The sequence below is a fragment of the Muntiacus reevesi genome, chromosome 8 (assembly GCF_963930625.1).
Source record: "Muntiacus reevesi chromosome 8, mMunRee1.1, whole genome shotgun sequence".
Classification (NCBI taxonomy): domain Eukaryota; kingdom Metazoa; phylum Chordata; class Mammalia; order Artiodactyla; family Cervidae; genus Muntiacus; species Muntiacus reevesi.
The window spans coordinates 78,731,431-78,749,391 of NC_089256.1; the positions used below are offsets into that span (position 1 = coordinate 78,731,431).

Genomic DNA, 17,961 nt, shown 5'->3' on the forward strand with positions numbered 1-17,961 from the left:
TTCTTATGCCCTTTGGTCCAGAGTTTTTACTTAGCAATTTTCATAAAAACGTGTGTTGGTTAATTGTCTTTATTTAGTAAATAGATATTTAGAACTTTAGAATTTATGTATATTTAGAACTATAAGATTTAATCAGTTCGCTATAAATACACTTGTATTGTTATTTCTGATTTGTATCCAGTGACCTTCTACTTGATATATAAATATAATTTTTTTTCAGAACAAGCTAGATATCACATGTACGCATTCATCATACCCAGAAGGAACTGCTTTAGCGTTTGAGACTATAAAAGTCCTTGGGTTGATAAACACTGTAACAGAAGTTTCAGTGATAGAAGATGATCAGCCACTGAGAGCTCACTACAATTTCAGTTATGATGCTTCCAACCAGGTAAATACAATGTCTTAAAATATGTTAGTGTCATATTCTCTGATATTTAACATATAATCATTCAAACTCTTGGTTTTGTGATTTTCTTATTCATTACATCTCTAGTTTTATTTTCCTTTTGCTGGCAATATTCCATTATAGGTCATTTCAATTTATACTGAGATATCAACCATAAGGTGAATTCATACTACACCTTCTCTATTCAGTTTTATCTTGGATATCACTTATCTCTGCTTTCCTAATATTTTTTTCATTCCATTTCTCTAATTTACCTACTGCATACAATAAAAAATGAAAATGTTTTAACTTCTCATTTAAGACTCCTGAAGTTATTGATTCATTTCTTCAGTTTTCCCCCACTTCTCCTTTCATGAGCTCTTTGTCCTCAACATATCTTGTATCAATATTCTTTTTCAAATTTTTGTTAACATTTTTCTCTTCTAGGGGTCCTTTCTTATGCTCATTCTTTCCTGCTTTGACAAATGTACTAGAGAGGGTAAAAAAGTAGCAGAACTAGGTTCAAATTCTAGCCCTGCAGTTTGTGCATTTAAACACAATAGATTAATATCTCAGCTTCCTCATATGTAAAATGAAATATGTAATCATAGTGTTGCTTAACTATGTTAGACAAAATAATTTAAAACATAGAAGTGATTTTTATTGATATTTATTTTCCTACCATTTTTATAATCCTAATTATTAGTAATGTTAGCATAAATTCCAACTTAAGATATAGAACATGATTTTGAAGTGTTTTTGTCTAGCTCCTAAGCTCTCTAGCCCAGAATTTTCCATGTAGGAATTTCTATAAAATATGTATTGGTCAATTGTCTTTTTTTTTTTTAATTTAGTAAATGTACTTTAAAATATATATTCCTGTGACTGTAAGAACTCATCAATATAAATTAAACAATACAGGCTTATTGAGAATTTTATGAGTCTAGTAAGGATTATAAGGGGGCACAATACAAAATCATTTTATTATATGGTTTTTATAATTCCAGTTCAAATTTATTTCTAGCTTTATGCTAATGTAGAGATTTATGAGGGCTTGGTGACTCAGCAGTAAAGAATACTCCTGCCAGTGCAGGGGACAAGGGTTTGATTCTTGGGTTGGGAAGTTTCCCTACAGAAGGAAATGGTAACCCATGCTGCTATTCTTGCCTGGGAAATCCCATGGATAGAGGGGCCTGGCAGGCTATAGCCCATGGAGTCACAAAAGTGTCAGACATAATTTAACAATTAAACAACAACAAAGTTTTATAAAGACACTTGAAGGTACATATATCTAATTCTTCTGAGGTTGGACTATTCTTTATATGACTTTTTATTTCTAAATTATAGCTATGAAAGATAAAAAAATAAACTATACAGATGAAATTGGGATAAATTTTGTTACTGTCATAATGACAACCATACAAAAATTTGACATATTGTAGCAATGAAAATACATTCATGGGGTTCTCAAGGCAAGAATGCTGAAATTGTTTGCCATTCCCTTCTCCAGTGCACCATATTTTGTCAGAACATTGAACAGGAGGCAGTGATCAAAGCCATACCCAATAAAAAGAATTCAAAAAGGCAAAATGGTTGTCTGAGGAGGTCTTACAAATAGCTGAAAAGAGATGTGAAAGGCAAATGAGAAAAGCATTTCATGCAAAGATGGGCACAGTGAAGAACAGAAACAGTATGGAGCTAACAGAAGCAGAAGAGATTAAGAAGAGGTGGCAAGAATACACAGAAGAACAATATAAAAAAGTTCTTAATGACCTAGATAAGCACAATGGTGTGTTCATTCATCTGGAGCCAAACATCCTGGAGTGAGAAGTCAAATGCACCTTAGGAAACATCACTAGGAACAAAGCCAGTGGAGGTGATGAAATTCCAGCTGAGCTAGTTCAGATCTTAAAAGAGAATGCTGTGAAAGTGCTGCACTCTATATGCCAGAAAATTTGGAAAGCTCAGCAGTGGCCACAGGACTGGAAAAGGTCAGTTTCCATTCCAACTTGAAAGAAGGGTAATGGCAAAGGATGTTCAAACTACAATCCTCCATGCTACGCTTCAACAGTACATGACCAGAGAATTACCAGATGTACAGACGGGATTTAGAAAAGGCAGAGAAATCAGAGATCAAATTGCCAACATCTGTTGGATCAAGGAAAAAGCAAGAGAATTCTAGAAAAACATTTACTTTTGCTTCATTCACTACAGTAAAGCATTTATGTGGATCACAAACTGTGGGAAATTCTTAAAGAGATGGGAATACCAGACCACCTGACCTGCCTCCTGAGAAATTTGTATGCAGGTCAAGAAGCAGCTGTTAGAAGCAAACTTGAACAACAGACTGATTCAAAATTGGGAAAGGAGTGCAACAAGGTTGTATATTGTTGCCCTGCTTATTTAGCTTATATGCAGAGTACATCATATGAAATGCCAAGTTGAATGAATCACAAGCTGGAATCAAGATTGAAAGAAGAAATATCAATAAACTAAGATATGCAGATGACACCACCCTTATGGCAGAAACTGAAGAAGAGCTAAAGAACTTCTTGATGAAGATGAAAGAGGAGAGTGAAAAAGCTGGCTTAAAATTCAACATTCAAAAAACTAAGATCATGGCATCTAGTCCCATCACTTCAAGGCATATAGATGGAGAAACAACGGAAACAGTGACAGACTTTATTTTCTCAGGTCCAAAATCATGCGGACAGTGACTACAGCCAGGAAATCAAAAGATGCTCGCTCCTTGGAAGAAAAGCTATGACAAAGCTAGACAGCTTATTTAGAAGCAGAGACATTACTTTGCCAATAAAAGTCTATGTAGTCAAAGCTATTATTTTTCCAGTAGTCATGTATGGATGTGAGAGTTGGACCATAAAGAAAACTGAGTGTTGAAGAATTGATGTTTTTGAACTGTGGTATTGGAGAAGACTCTTGAGAGTTCCTTGGACTGCAAGGAGATCCAACCAGTCAATCCTAAAGGAAATCAACCCTGAATATTCATTGGAAGAACTGATGCTAAAGCAAACTTCCAATACTTTGGCTACCTGATGCGAAAAGCTGACTCATTGGAAAAGACCTTATGCTGGGAAAGATAAAAGGCAGGAGGAGAAGGGAATGACAAAGAATGAGATAGTTGGATGACATTACATACTCAAAGGACATGAGTGTGAGCCAGCTCCGGGAGATGGTGAAGGACAGGGAAGTCTGGTGTGCTGTAGTCCATGGGGTCTCCAAGAGTCAGACATGAGTGAACGGCTAAACAGCAACAATAACAACAATGAAAACAATAGTGTATGGAATATACATATGTATACTCCATGTTTATGGAGTATATAGTATATACTCCAATACACAATTATATATATATGTGTGTGTGTGTATATATATATACACACTACAATATACTATTATACTTGTATACATGCATCCATTGTGTATATATATGTATATGTTGTGTGTTCTTAGTTGCTCAGTTGTGTCCAACTCTTTGCCATCAAATGGACTGAAGCCGACCAGCTCCTCTGTCTACGAGGATTCTCCAGGCAAGAATACTGGAGTGGGTTGCCATGCCCTCCTCCAGGGGATCTTCCCAACTGAGGGATCAACTCCAGTCTCCTGCATTGCAGGTGGATTCTATACTGACTGGGCCACCAGGGAAGTGCATACATATGTTGTGCATATGCATATACATATGTGTATATTGTGTATATGCATATACATATGTGTATATTGTGTATATACATATGTGTATATTGTGTATATGCATATATGTGTGTGCATGCCTACTAAGTCGCTTCAATCATGTCTGATTCTGAGACCCTGTGGACTAACCCTCCAGGCTCCTCTCTCCATGGGATTCTCCAGGCAAGAATACCGGAGTGGGTTTCTTTTTCCTCCTCCAGGGGATCTTCCCTATCCAGGGGTCGAACCCACATCCCTTATGTCTCCTGAATTGGCAGGCAGGTTCTTAATTAGAAGCACACCTAGAAAGCTCATATGTGTGTGTATGTGTATATATATACATACATATATATATATATATATATATATATATATATATAAAAAACACTATCCTCTCATTTTTTTCTTTTTGTGTATTCTCATATTATTTCCTAACTTGTACCTCAAATATTGTTAGCAGTGGATTTGATTCAGGAAGCCTCCAAATCAACCACAGTGTCAACTCTGTCTTCACTGAAGAAATTAATATTTATTTAATTCCTGATATTCCAAGCCTTGTGCCCCAAGCATTGTATGTCTTTTAAATTTCACATATTTTGTATTTGTTAATCTCACTTTACAGAGGGAGGAAATTGAAGCTAAAATAAGATAGATGTTTCCTCAGACTCATGAGCATTTATTGGGAGAACTGAGGAGTAAACTCATGTCTTGATTTAAAGAAGTTTTTCATCAGTATACTGTAATTTCTTATAGTTTTCCTATCTTGAGGTTCTAACTTTTCCAGTGGTATGACATGTTTTCTCCTATCTATTCTTTTCTTTTACTATTACATTAAAATTATTAAGATTTGACTTGAAGATTTGCCAAAATGTTAACTATTTTTGAATTATCCAGTGGTCAGAAACACTCTACTGTTTTCTTTGTCTTCAAAGATTCTAGAAATTTACAATCTAACATTTAACCTTGGAGGAAACTTTGCTGTTCAATGGGATCAAACTTTCTTGGAAGTTGAAAAGTTTACTTGTTATCCAGATTCAGACACTGCAACTAAAGAACGCTGTGAAGAACGTGGCTGCTTATGGCAAATGGTAATAAGATTTTTAATTATTTAAGAACGGATTTCACATAAGCATTTCAATGTAAACTGTACATATTAAAATTTTAATTCCACAGCATATAAACTAAATTCATCTAGAGAAGCATTTGGAATTTGAAATTAAACTTCTAATAGGTAATTTATCTTAATTAATTCTCCAAAGACATGGTTTAGTACATGCTATGCTAAATGTATGTGTAAATTGCTCTTCAGGTACTTTAGAAATAGTGTGACTTTATTTAATAAAATAGAACTCTATTTGTTGCAAACTGTTAAATATGGGTTTTAACTGATTAGCTTAGTTCAGCAAGGTATTTTGCAAGTAGGGAGTAGTCTTTCAAAAGCATTGTCTCAAGTTATCAAAACTTCTGAAATTATTGATGGGTTGTAAATGTCCCACTAAGAGGTGACAATTTCTGCCAGTAATTCAGGTCAAACTTTCAAGAACAATGATGGTTATTGATAGCAGAAGTTTTACAGAAGGGTGTATGAGAAGAGTACCCTCTTGTGCTTATTTTATTTTATAAAATCTGAGCTTTTGGTTACATAGATGGGCTTTGTTAGAAAAAAAATACACAAACATTTATTTCATGATCAGTTCAGTCGTTCAGTTGTGTCTCTTTGGGAACCCATTAACCGCAGCACGCCAGGCCTTCCTGTCCATCACCAACTCCCGGAGTTTACTCAAACTCAGGTCCTTAGAGTCGGTGATGGCATCTAGCCATCGCATCCTCTGTCGACCCTACTCCTCCTGCCTTCAATCTTTCCCAACATCAGGGTCTTTTCAAAAGAGTCAGTTCTTTGCATCACATGGTCAAAATATTGGAGTTTCAGCTTCAACATCAGTCCTTCCAATGAATACCCAGGACTTATCTCCTTTAGGATGGATTGGTTGGATCTCCTTACAGTCCAAGGGACTCTCAAGATTCTTCTCCAACACCACAGTTCAAAAGCATCAATTCTTCTGCACTCAGCTTTGTTTACAGTCCAACTCTCACATCCATACATGACTACTGGAAAAACCATAGCCTTTACTAGAGGGACCTTTGTTGGCAAAGTGTCTCTGCTTTTTATTATGCTATCTAGATTGGTTATAACTTTCCTTCCAAGGAGTAAGCCTCTTTTAATTTCATGGCTGCAATCTCCATCTGCAGTGATTTTGCGGCCAAAAATAAATAAATGAATAAAGTCAGCCACTGTTTCCACCATTTCCCCATCTGTTTTCCATGAAGTGATTGGGACCAGATGCCATGATCTTAGTTTTTTGAATGTTGAATTTTAAGACAACTTTTCCACTCTCCTCTTTCATCTTCATCAAGAGGTTCTTTAGTTTTTCTTCACTTTCTGCTATAAGGGTAGTGTCATCTGCATATCTGAGGTTAGTGATATCTCTCCTGGCAATCTTGATTCCAGCTTGTGCTTCCTCCAGCCCAGCTTTTTCTCATGATGTACTCTGCATATAAGTTAAATAAGCAGGGTGACAATAGACAGCCTTGGTGTACTCCTTTTCCTATTTGGAATCAGTCTGTTCCATGTCCAGTTCTAACTGTTGCTTCCTGACCTGCATACAGGTTTCTCAAGAGGCAGGTCAGGTGGTCTGATATTCCCATCTCTTGAAAAATTTTCCACAGTTTGTTGTGACCCACACAGTTGAAGGCTTTGGTATAGTCAATAAAGCAGAAATAGATATTTTTCTGGAACTCTCTTGCTTTTGCGATGATCCAGCAAATGTTGGCAATTTGATCTCTGGTTCATCTGCCTTTTCAAAAACCGGCTTGAACATCTGGAAGTTAATGATTCACGTATTACAGAAGCCTGACTTGGAAAATTTTGAGCATTACTTTACTAGCATGTGAGTTGAGTGCAATTGTGTGGTAGTTTGAGCATTCTTTGTCACTGCCTTTCTTTGGGATTGGAATGAAAACTGACCTTTTCCAGTGTGGCCACTACTGCATTTTCCAAATTTCATGTTACCAACAAATTAAATGCATGTCTTATTACACTGAGAAGAGTCTAGACACATCTGCCAGCAACTTCCCAGACATGTCTGCACTTATATGAGGAATACATAGAATACGTGACCCTCATTCCTCTTCATTGCTTGGTAAAATAGCATAATCTTTACCATTAGGAAAGTTTATGAAAGAACTGAAGAAAACAAATGAGAAGGAGAAAATATTCTGAAATCAACAAAAAGAAATAGTGAAGTATCATTACAGGATGCTTACAGTATCTTCTTTTTAAATGCAACTCTTCATTCAAATCCATACCCATCCTCCATTGAGTCAGTGTATGGTCACTTCTGTTATCAAAATGAATCTAAAGGATGGTACTAAAGCTCCAGTAACTTCTAATAAGAAAGTGTGAAAAATTTACTTTTCCCATTACTATTACTCTTCATATTCATCACCTTATAGATTTTTAAGTCAAATAAGTGGAGCTTTAACATTAGATGTTTATTAAATATAATTTAGAAAATTAATGTTTCTTTGGGCCATACTGTTTATTCATTGATTCATTTTAACAAATACTTGAGAGCTACTATGTTCTAGGCACTCTTCTAGGAGAACAAAATAAATGAAACTCTCTTCCTTGTTAGAGATTATATATCAGTGTGGGAAAACAAACAGATAAGTTAAAAAGTTGTTTTAGGGACTTTCCTGGTGGTCCAGTGGTTAAGACATTGCCTTCCAGTTCAGGGGCTGTGGGTTCAATCCCTCTTCAAGGAGTTAAGATCCCACATGCCCCGTGGCCAAAAAGTCAAGCATAAAACATAAATAATATTGTAACAAATTCAATAGACTTTAAAAATGGCCCACATCAAAAAACATTTTATAACTTAAAAAATAAAAATTGTGTTTTATGTTAGATAATTATTACAGAGAACAAAAAGCAGAAAAGGAAAAGGGAGGATGTGGGATGCCAGTGGTGTAACTATAATTAGTGTTCACAAAAGGTTTCTTTGAAAAGGTGGCATTTGCTAAATGAGATGAAGGAAAGGAAGGAAGGAGTAATATTCCAGAAAGAAAATAAATCAGCCTGAATTGAACCTGAAGTAAAAATGATGTAAAATTTTCAGTTTCAATAGTTTAAAGCTTAACATTCAGAAAACTAAGATCATGGCATCTGGTCCCATAACCTCATGGGAAATAGATGGGGAAACAGTGGAAAGTGTCAGACTTTACTTTTTTGGGCTCCAAAATCACTGCAAATGGTGATTGCAGCCATGAAATTAAAAGACGCTTACTCCTTGGAAGGAAAGTTATGACCAACCTAGATAGCATATTAAAAAGCAGATACATTACTTTGCCCACAAAGGTCCATCTGGTCAAGGCTATGGTTTTTCCAGTGGTCATGTATGGATTTGAGAGTTGGACTGTGAAGAAAGCTGAGCATTGAAAAATTGTTACTTTTGAACTGTGGTGTTGGAGAAGACTCTTGAGAGTCCCTTGGACTGCAAGGAGATCCAACCAGTCCATCCTGAAGGAGATAAGTTCTGGGTGTTCATTGGAAGGACTGATGCTGAAGCTGAAACTCCAATACTTTGGCCAATTCATGTGAAGAATTGACTCATTGGAAAAGACCCTAATGCTGGGAAGGATTGGGGGCAGGAGGAGAAGGGGACAACAGAGGATGAGATGACTGGATGCCATCACCGACTTGATGGGCATGGGTTTGAATGGACTCCGGGAGTTGGTGATGGACAGGGAGGCCTGGTGTGCTGCGATTCATGGGGTCGCAAAGGGTCGGACACAACTGAGCGACTGAACTGAACTGAACTGAACTGAATGCAATGACATCATCAAAGGAAGGAGCTTGAAAAGGGGAAATTTCAAAAACTAAACTTCAAAATCATCTAATGCTTTGACTCAGGGAAATGATAAGGAATCAGTAAAGAGACTGAAAATAAATTGTAAATGAATTAGATTGAAAATAGTCTGATTGTTGTTCTCGTCAGCCAAGCCAACAATGCATTTCAAGACAGGGAAAATTACCAATTGTGCAAATTATGCTTATAAATTAGTCAGATAAAAACTAGAAAGTGGCATGGATTTGGCCTCACGGAAGTCTTTGATAACTATTACAAGAGAAATACTGATAGAGCTCTTGGATTAAAAGCCTCATCAGAGTGAGAATGAGATTCCATTAACACTGAAGTCACAACTTAGACATAGAGACTATGGTGAACTTTTTATATTTGGCCATAAGGAAAGCATACAAGATAGAGCAGTAATTGGAGAAATTAACCAGGTGACAGTTTCTTTAAGATGCATGCATGCTAAGTCACCTCAGTCATATCTGACTCTTTGCAACCCTATGGACTGTAGCATGCCAGGTTCCTCAGTCCATGGGATTCTCCAGGCAAAAACACTGGAGTGGGTTGCCATTTCCTTCTCCAGGGATTCTTCCCAACCCAGGGATTGAACCTGCATCTCTTGAATGTCCTTCATTGGCAGCTGCAATGTTTACAACTAGCGCCACAGGATGGGAAAAGTCAAATCAGTTTATGCCATTGGGAATAACCTGTAATGAGTGGAATACTAGTGACATAGGACAGAAGGTTGAGAATTGCAGGAGAAATGTCTTTGCTGGCAAAGAGGCATAGGACTGGGTGCACAAATGAAATTGTTCTCCTTATATAGAATCATAGGCAGAAGATATTTTGTAACAGGAAGTAAAGAGGTGGTTGGGTAGTTGTCCTGTTTCCTTCTGATATTTCTTCTGATTGCTTTCCTTTTCATACTGAAATAGTAAGGAAAATCATTAGGAGATGATGACAATAGGGAGGATTTTTTCATGAAGACAAAAGGAAAATGTTATCCAGGGCAGTGTGATAGTGAATGAACTAGGCAAATATGGCATCATTGTGTCTTCTGGACCCACTCTAACTTTCATGATTATGTAAAGGGAGAGAAATCTGCATGATTGCCAGCATTTTTTTCAAGTCACATTCAGCCACACAACTGTAGGCACTGAGATTTAGAAAGAAAGTGAACGTGTTAGTTACTCCATTGTGCCAGGCTCCTCTGTCCCTGGAATTCTCCAAGCAAGAATACTGGGGTGGGTAGCCATTCCCTTCTCCAGCAGATCTTCCTGACCCAGGGATCCCTCAGATCAGTTCAGTCACTCATTTGTGTCTGACTCTATGCCACGCCATGGACTGTAGCATGCCAGACTTCCTTGTCCATCACTAACTCTTGGAGCTTAGTCAAACTCATGTCCAACGAGTCGGTGATGCCATCCAACCATCTCATCATCTGTTGTTCCCTTCTCCTCCAGCCTTCAATTTTTCCCTGCATCAGGCTCTTTTCCAATTAGTCACTTCTTGGCATCAGGTGGCCAAAGTGTTGGAGTTTCAGTTTCAGCATCAGTCCTTCCAATGAACACCGAGGACTGATTTCCTTTAGGATGGACTAGTTGGATCTCCTTGCAGTCCAAGGAACTCTCAAGAGTCTTCTCCAACACTACAGTTCAAGAGCATCAATCCTTCAATGCTCAGTTTTCTTTATAATCCAACTCTCACATGGCTACTAGAAAAACCATAGCCTTGACTAGATGGACCTTTGTTGGCAAAGTAATATCTCTGCTTTTCAATATGCTGTCTAGGTTGGTCACAGCTTTTCTTCCAGGGAGCAATCGTCTTTTAATTTCATGGCTGTAGTCACCATCTGCAGTGATTTTGGAACCCAAGAAAATAAAGTCTGCCGCTGTTTCCACTGTTTCCCCATCTATTTCCCATGAGGTGATGGGACCAGATGCCATAATCTTAGTTTTCTGAGTGTTGAGCTTTAAGCCAGCATTTTCCCTCTCCTCTTTCACTTTCATCAGGAGGCTCTTTAGTTCACTTTCTGCTATAAGGGTGGTGTCATCTGCATATTTGAGGCTAGTGGTATTTCTCCCGGCAATCTTCATTCCATCTGGTGCTTCATCCAGCCCAATATTTCTTGTGATGTACTCTGCATATAGATTAAATAGGCAGGGTGACAATATACAGCCTTGATGTACTCCTTTCCTGATTTGGAACCAGTCATGTCCGGTTCTAACTGTTGCTTCTTGACCTGTATACAGATTTCTCAGGGACAGGTTAGGTGGTCTGGTATTCCCATCTCTTTAAGTATTTTCCAGTTTGTTCTGATCCACAAAGTCCAAGGCTTTGGCGTAGTCAATAAGGCAGAAGTAGATGTTTTTCTGGAACTCCCGTGCTTTTTCAATGATCCAACGGATGTTGGCAATTTGATCTCTGTTTCCCCCTAAGTTGTGAGAATTTTTGAGTCTTATCTTTTATAATTGAAGATTACTGGCAAGGTTTGTGGTAGAATGTCCCTCAGTTTGGGTCCAGTTGATGTCTTCTGAAGATGGTGGCTCAGATGGAAAAGGGTCTGCCTGCAATGCAGAATACCTGGGTTCAATCCCTGGGTTGGGAAGATTCCCCTGGAGAGGGAATGGCTACCCACTCCAGGATTCTTGCTTGGAGAATTCCACATACAGAGGAACCTGGTGAGCTGTAGTCTATAAGGCCTCAAAGAATTGGACATGACTGAGAGATTTTAGACAGTAGGTTTTCACACAGTATTGTTTTTTCAACTGGGTATAAGAAAGCAAACAAGGGACATAGAGATTGAGATTATATGGAAAGGGGTGATTTAGATGGGATTCTGCAGTTTCCAAAATTAAACAGTAAATTTATTTTCATCCTAACTACAAAAAACAGCAATGGTGATAAACTATCAAGAAAGATAAAGTGAAAGCACATAAAATGATTAAGGGGAAGTGATTCTGGGCAGAAAGATAGCTATGAGGGAGACATACATATTTTGCAGTTTTCTAAAGTCAGTCATTTTCCTGTTTCCATTGGCACTCAATTCCTTGCCTTTGGGATGAGTACTGAAATATCTATATCAGTTAAGGATTTCTTGAAGCTGAAAGTGTCAGAGACCTAGAATTTGATTTAGTTAAACAAGACAGAATTTATTTTTTTTATTACAGGAAAAAAAAAAAAAATCCCTGGCCTAATAGTCTAGAATTTCAATGTTGTCAGTGTCCCCTATTTATAATTTGTTTTTCATCCCCAATTTTTATTATGCCATTGTATATGCATTTCTGGCTTCCCTGGTGGCTCAGAGGGTGAAGAATCCACCTGCAATGTAGAAGACCTGGGTTTAATCCCTGGGTTGGGTAAATCCCCTGGAAGAGGGCATGGCAACTCACTCCAGTATTCTTGCCTGGAAAATCCCCATGGACAGAGGAGCTTGGCAGGTTATAGTCTGTGGGGTCACATAGAGTTGGACACAACTGAGCGACTAAGCGTACACAGCACATGTATGCGTTCTAGGCCTGGAAGGTGGAGGAGCGAAGGATACCCTTATCTGATCATCTCATATCCTTTCTTTTAAGGAGATTTGGGGCATCATATATAACTTCCTTAAAAGGGACTGAGAAATACACATGGGTACATTGTTCTCCCAACAATATATTAATTTAATAAATAATAAAGATGGGAGAATGGATTGTGGTAAAGCAACTAGCCATCAATGTCATAGTATTTCTCTGTTTTTCAGAGGTCTTAGCTTTCACCCCTATACAAACTAATTAGCTTTGATCTTTGGCCACATCTCCTATTTCAAATACTGGGAAGGATGTAATTAACCAATAGAAAAACCAGTCACAAAGTAAGGAGTAATACAATTTGATTATAAGTAAAAGAAAAGGACTTTAAAATATATGCCCTTTTGAAGGGTCTTGTAGAGTCATTTTACACACAAAAAGTAGTAATCAATATAAAGTGTAAAAACAATCTTGGAATCAAAATTTCTGAGTAATATACCTAATTATTTACAAAGACAACACAATCATTCTGTATTCTGAATTGAAAAACTATGACATTTGATTTTCCTTCTCTACTAATCTATTTTTAGAGTCAAAATATAAATATTATAAACATTTTAGTCCATAGTGTGCCGTGTTGCCTGAGAGATATTTTGTGTTATGACTGCACTTTCATTTTAGCATTAAATAATTTTAAATTATTTAATGTATTTTATTACACTAAATAATATAAATTTGTAATTAATATTTAACATAAATTATTTACAGATTTTTAATGCAAAATTTTGTAAATCATACATGTGGTTAACATGTCTACTTTGGTTTTCTTTAGCTAAATATTGCAATTCTTACAATTTCTGAAATTAACATGTATTGTGTTTTTAGGCTCATTTAGGATCCAAAGCACCTGAGTGTTACTTTCCTAAAGAATACAATGCTTACTTAGTCCACTCAACCCAGTACTCATCAGTGGGTGTAACAGCTGACCTCCAGCTGAACACTGCAAATGCTCGAATAAAGCTACCTTCTGATTCCATCTCATCTCTTCGTGTGGAGGTGAAATATCACAAAGATGATATGTTGCAGTTTAAGGTATGTTTATTATAAACTATCACAATGCATGATTTGTCTCTCAAGAAAAAATTTAAATAGATTAGGTGCTTGGGTTTTTCATGCAATATTAAGGATTGTTAATTGGATTGATGATCTTTTGATTCTATAAAGCTTTTTTTGTCTTCCTACAGAGCCCACAGCTAGATGCACAATTAGTAAAACTTTCTGTTTTTGCTAGCTTTTTGAATAATTAAACATATAGTGGTGATTTTTAATTACTTAAATTCTTGATAAATTGATAAATCATTTAGTTGGACTTTGTTGGTTGTCCCATTCAAGTAAACAAAATAGGACAAAACAAACACAATAAGATCCTTATTGTTTCCATTATTTTTAAACAGTGATCTGAAGTTTATGGCCAATACAATAAGAAATACAAAAGAGATAATTTCTTTCAATAGTTATACTTAGCAGTTATTTTTTACTTAAGCGCACCAAAGAACTCTATTAAGAAAACTATTAGAAATGGTACTGACTCATACATGACAAATAGAAAGCAATTTCATCTTATACATATGCAGACATTTAACAGAAGAAATACAATCTGGAATAAAATATTAAAATACTTAACACCCTTTTTTAGATATAAATTTATTTATTTCAATTGGAGGCTAATAAAAATGAAAAAAAATTAAAGACAAATACAAAAAATGAGAAAACTAAGGGTTTATCCTCACCAGCAAGGAAATAAATGGCAATCTGAGAAAAAAATGTGTTTTTATTGCTTAACAAAGAATAGTATTAGAGTACATATTTTAATGAGAATGTTCATGAGAAATACATTAAATCCAGAAAATAGTTTACCAATAGATATCAAGGATACTACAGTTGTAATATATTTTGACCTAATATTGTCACTTGTAAGTAATATACTAAGTAAAGATTTGAATTGAAGATAAATTAGCATTAATATTCATTGTAAAATAATACATAAGACAAAAATATTGAGGCAACTGTGTCTAACCATGAGTGGTAAATAATTTTGTGTAGCCATATAAGTGAATATCTAGCTCTGAAATTTCTCTTCTTTAAGAGTTCTTACTGTATGGAAAAATGAAATACAAAACATTAAAACAGGTAAAATACAGTACATAATTTAATTCATTACATATCTATATATGTTTATGGAATTTGAAATAGATATTTGGGCCATGGATACAAAATTAGGAATTATGTAAATAAGAATTTAAATGTTCTTGTTTGAGGCATTATTTAAATTATTTAATGATATGTACCTAAATATGTTGGGCTTCCCTGATAGTTCAGCTGGTAAAGAATCCAGCCTGCAATGCAGGAGACAACAGTTTGACTCCTGGTCATGAAGTTCCCCTAGAGACAGGATAGGCTACCCACGCCAGTATTCTTGGGCTTCCCTGGTGGTTCAGGTGGTAAACAATCTGCCTACAACGTGGGAGACCTGGGTTCTTGGGTTGGAAAGATCATGGCAACCCACTCCAGTATTCTTGCCTAGAGAATCCCCATGGACAGAGGAGCCTGGCAGGCTGCAGTCCATGGGGTTGCAAAGAATCAGACATGGTTGAGGGACTAAGAACAGCACAGCGCCTAATATGTCACCATTAAGAACGAAACATATCTCTTTTCACTATTTCTCTATAATAGATTTATGATGCCCAAAATAAGAGATATGAAGTTCCAGTACCATTAAACATTCCAGCTACACCAACAAGTACTTATGAAACTAGACTTTATGATGTTGAAATCAAGGAAAATCCTTTTGGCATTCAGATTCGAAGAAGAAGCACAGGAAGAGTTATGTAAGTGATTGAATTACTGGATATGAAGGATATTTTCATTTTAGCTTAGGAGGCAAAGTTGGATAATTATTTTCACAGCCTTCACTGTGCTACTGTGTCATCATATCAAAAGTGGTTTTAAAGGTATTAAATAATCAGCTTATTTTAACATTAAAAAACTAAAGTTAGCAATCTGTTAACAATTGGTCTAAGATTTTATTGACACTTTGGATGTGATGAATTTTGTTATTAAATATCAGACCCATTCTTCTATTCAAGTTGAGAGCAAAAACAAAGATTCATGTTGAAAAGCCTGATGAGTGTTGTCAAAATAAGTATCTATAAATGTGTTTAGAAATATGTCAATATTTTATTAGAATGATTGAAATTGGAGTTTTTTTGTTCTGGATTTTGATCAAGTTAATACTATCTCTGTCAGGAATTGATGAAAGGAAGTTTAAATATATACATATAGATATGATTTTTATGTTCAATGAATAAACTTAATTTTTAAAATATTTCCTTTATTTTAGTGGAAAGTTTCACAAAGTACACTCCTATGTATTTTCTATTACAAAATACTTCTATGTAATTTAAGCTTGCCCTGCTATCCTTTACATGATGTTATCAGGATGTTTTCAGGTATTGTCAGTAGGGGTACAAATAACAAAGAAAAACATGTTTATATTGTTTCAAAATGTTGAAGAGTTTCATTTCAAAGTTTAAAAAGCTAAATGATTTTTTGGAAAATCTCTGGTACAGAGACATTATTTTTTGTTATTCAGGAAGCATTATTCTTTAGCAAATACTTTTCCAAAATCATTAATATAAAAATATGAATATGTTCCAAATTCTTTGTAATAATATGTTTTCTTCCCTACCAATTTTATTTTTCTCTTCTTTTATATTCTTATTGCAAATGACATTCTCTGTAACACATTTCTTCTGGATTTCTTTGTAAACACATGTTTTTACAAATATAAATTAAAAGATGAAGAAAATGATTGGGTACAGTAATAGGGTTTGAAATTAAAATATACATTATGTGTTATTTATTTTGATATTGATTTCTTTTTATTCTATATATAGTAAAAGTTTGCTTATTCTCTCAAGGGAACAGGAAAATGAAGAACTTTCAATTCTTAGGGCATATATTACTTCTAGGTCATATATTAGTTATAGATTTATATTGATTTTATTTTAAAAAGTGATATATATCTAAAGACACACAAATAGCCATTATATGATTATGAATTTGTGAAATATATTTTGATATTTGTTAGCCAAAAAAGTATTGGAATAATTATCTATTTCCATTTATATCTGGGTATAATAAGCCCTGTATAGAGAAAAATACTACTGATTTTCACATCACCTAAGAAAGAATTACCATTATTATTTGTGATACTATTTGTATGCCTATACAGGAATAAAATTGTTTTCTTTTGTTTTCAGTTGGGATTCTCGCCTTCCTGGTTTTGCTTTTAACAACCAGTTCATTCAAATATCTACACGCCTGCCTTCAGAATATGTATATGGTTTTGGGGAAATGGAACACACAACATTTAGGCGTGACCTGAACTGGCATACATGGGGAATGTTCACAAGAGACCAACCCCCTGGTGTAAGTACCAGGACTTCTACCATAAGTGGCAACTAAGACACAGCCATCTCTTTGTTGGCCTGTATTTCAATATTGAAACTATGAAAGGGACCAGAAATCATGACAGTTGCTGGGGTGTTTTTCTGAAAAATAAACAAAAATAAACACAATAAAGTACAGGTGAGAGTAAATGACGGATCAGATAATATCATTGACTACAGTGAGAAGTGAGGTCGTGACCCAATTGCTTACTCTCTCAACTGCATAGAAAGAACATTCAGATTCAATATTCCCTGCCAAATCCATGTTTACTTTCAGCTTTTAGAAAATAAGTGGCTAAGGTTCTCCTTGAAATTTTCTTTTTTACTCCTTACATAAAGATTGGATTCTCACTTTTTCCTTTGTTACCCTAAGCTGCAGTTGTGCATTTTTATTAGGTTATACTGTTAGTTACAAGTTTAGGAAATATTTTTATATGCTCATGACACTTTCCCCAAAGTTTTGTCTTATTAATGGTGTACATTTCATGAATATTTAATATATTGCTTGCAATTAATATTAATTATAATTACTCAAAATATATCATAGAAAAGTACATTTTAATAAAAATACTAGTTCATTACCTTTTCCATATGTTGTGTGTACTTAAAGTATATATTCAGCATGAGATTATAAATGTGTATACTATCATAACCACTTTTTATTGTAAGGTACTCATACAATTTTTATTTGTATCACAATAGTTCAAACTTATGAGTGCTATCTTTCATTTATTCCAGCTTCAAAGAGTATGTTTTACCAAAGTTTACCTCTTTAAAACCCTTCAGGGACTTCCCTCCTGATGCAATGGTTAAAACTCCATGCTCCCCCTGCAGGGGCACAAGCTTAATCCTTGGCTGGGGAATCAAAATATAAAAAACAAAAACCCTTCAACATTAAGTATTGGCATTATTAGGTTCTTATAACCTTGATTCTAAATATATAAATTTTCAGT

The 17,961-nt window shown here is 35.4% G+C and overlaps 1 protein-coding gene across 1 annotated transcript in view; it reads left to right on the plus strand.

The window, feature by feature from the left end:
* SI (sucrase-isomaltase) overlaps positions 1-17,961 on the plus strand; it is a 106,205-nt gene that overhangs the window by 46,413 nt on the left and 41,831 nt on the right. The window contains exons 23-27 of the mRNA XM_065942759.1: positions 221-391; positions 5,008-5,163; positions 13,383-13,589; positions 15,231-15,385; positions 16,820-16,988. Coding sequence (XP_065798831.1) covers positions 221-391; positions 5,008-5,163; positions 13,383-13,589; positions 15,231-15,385; positions 16,820-16,988 — 858 coding nt within the window. The remainder of the gene's footprint in view (positions 1-220; positions 392-5,007; positions 5,164-13,382; positions 13,590-15,230; positions 15,386-16,819; positions 16,989-17,961) is intronic.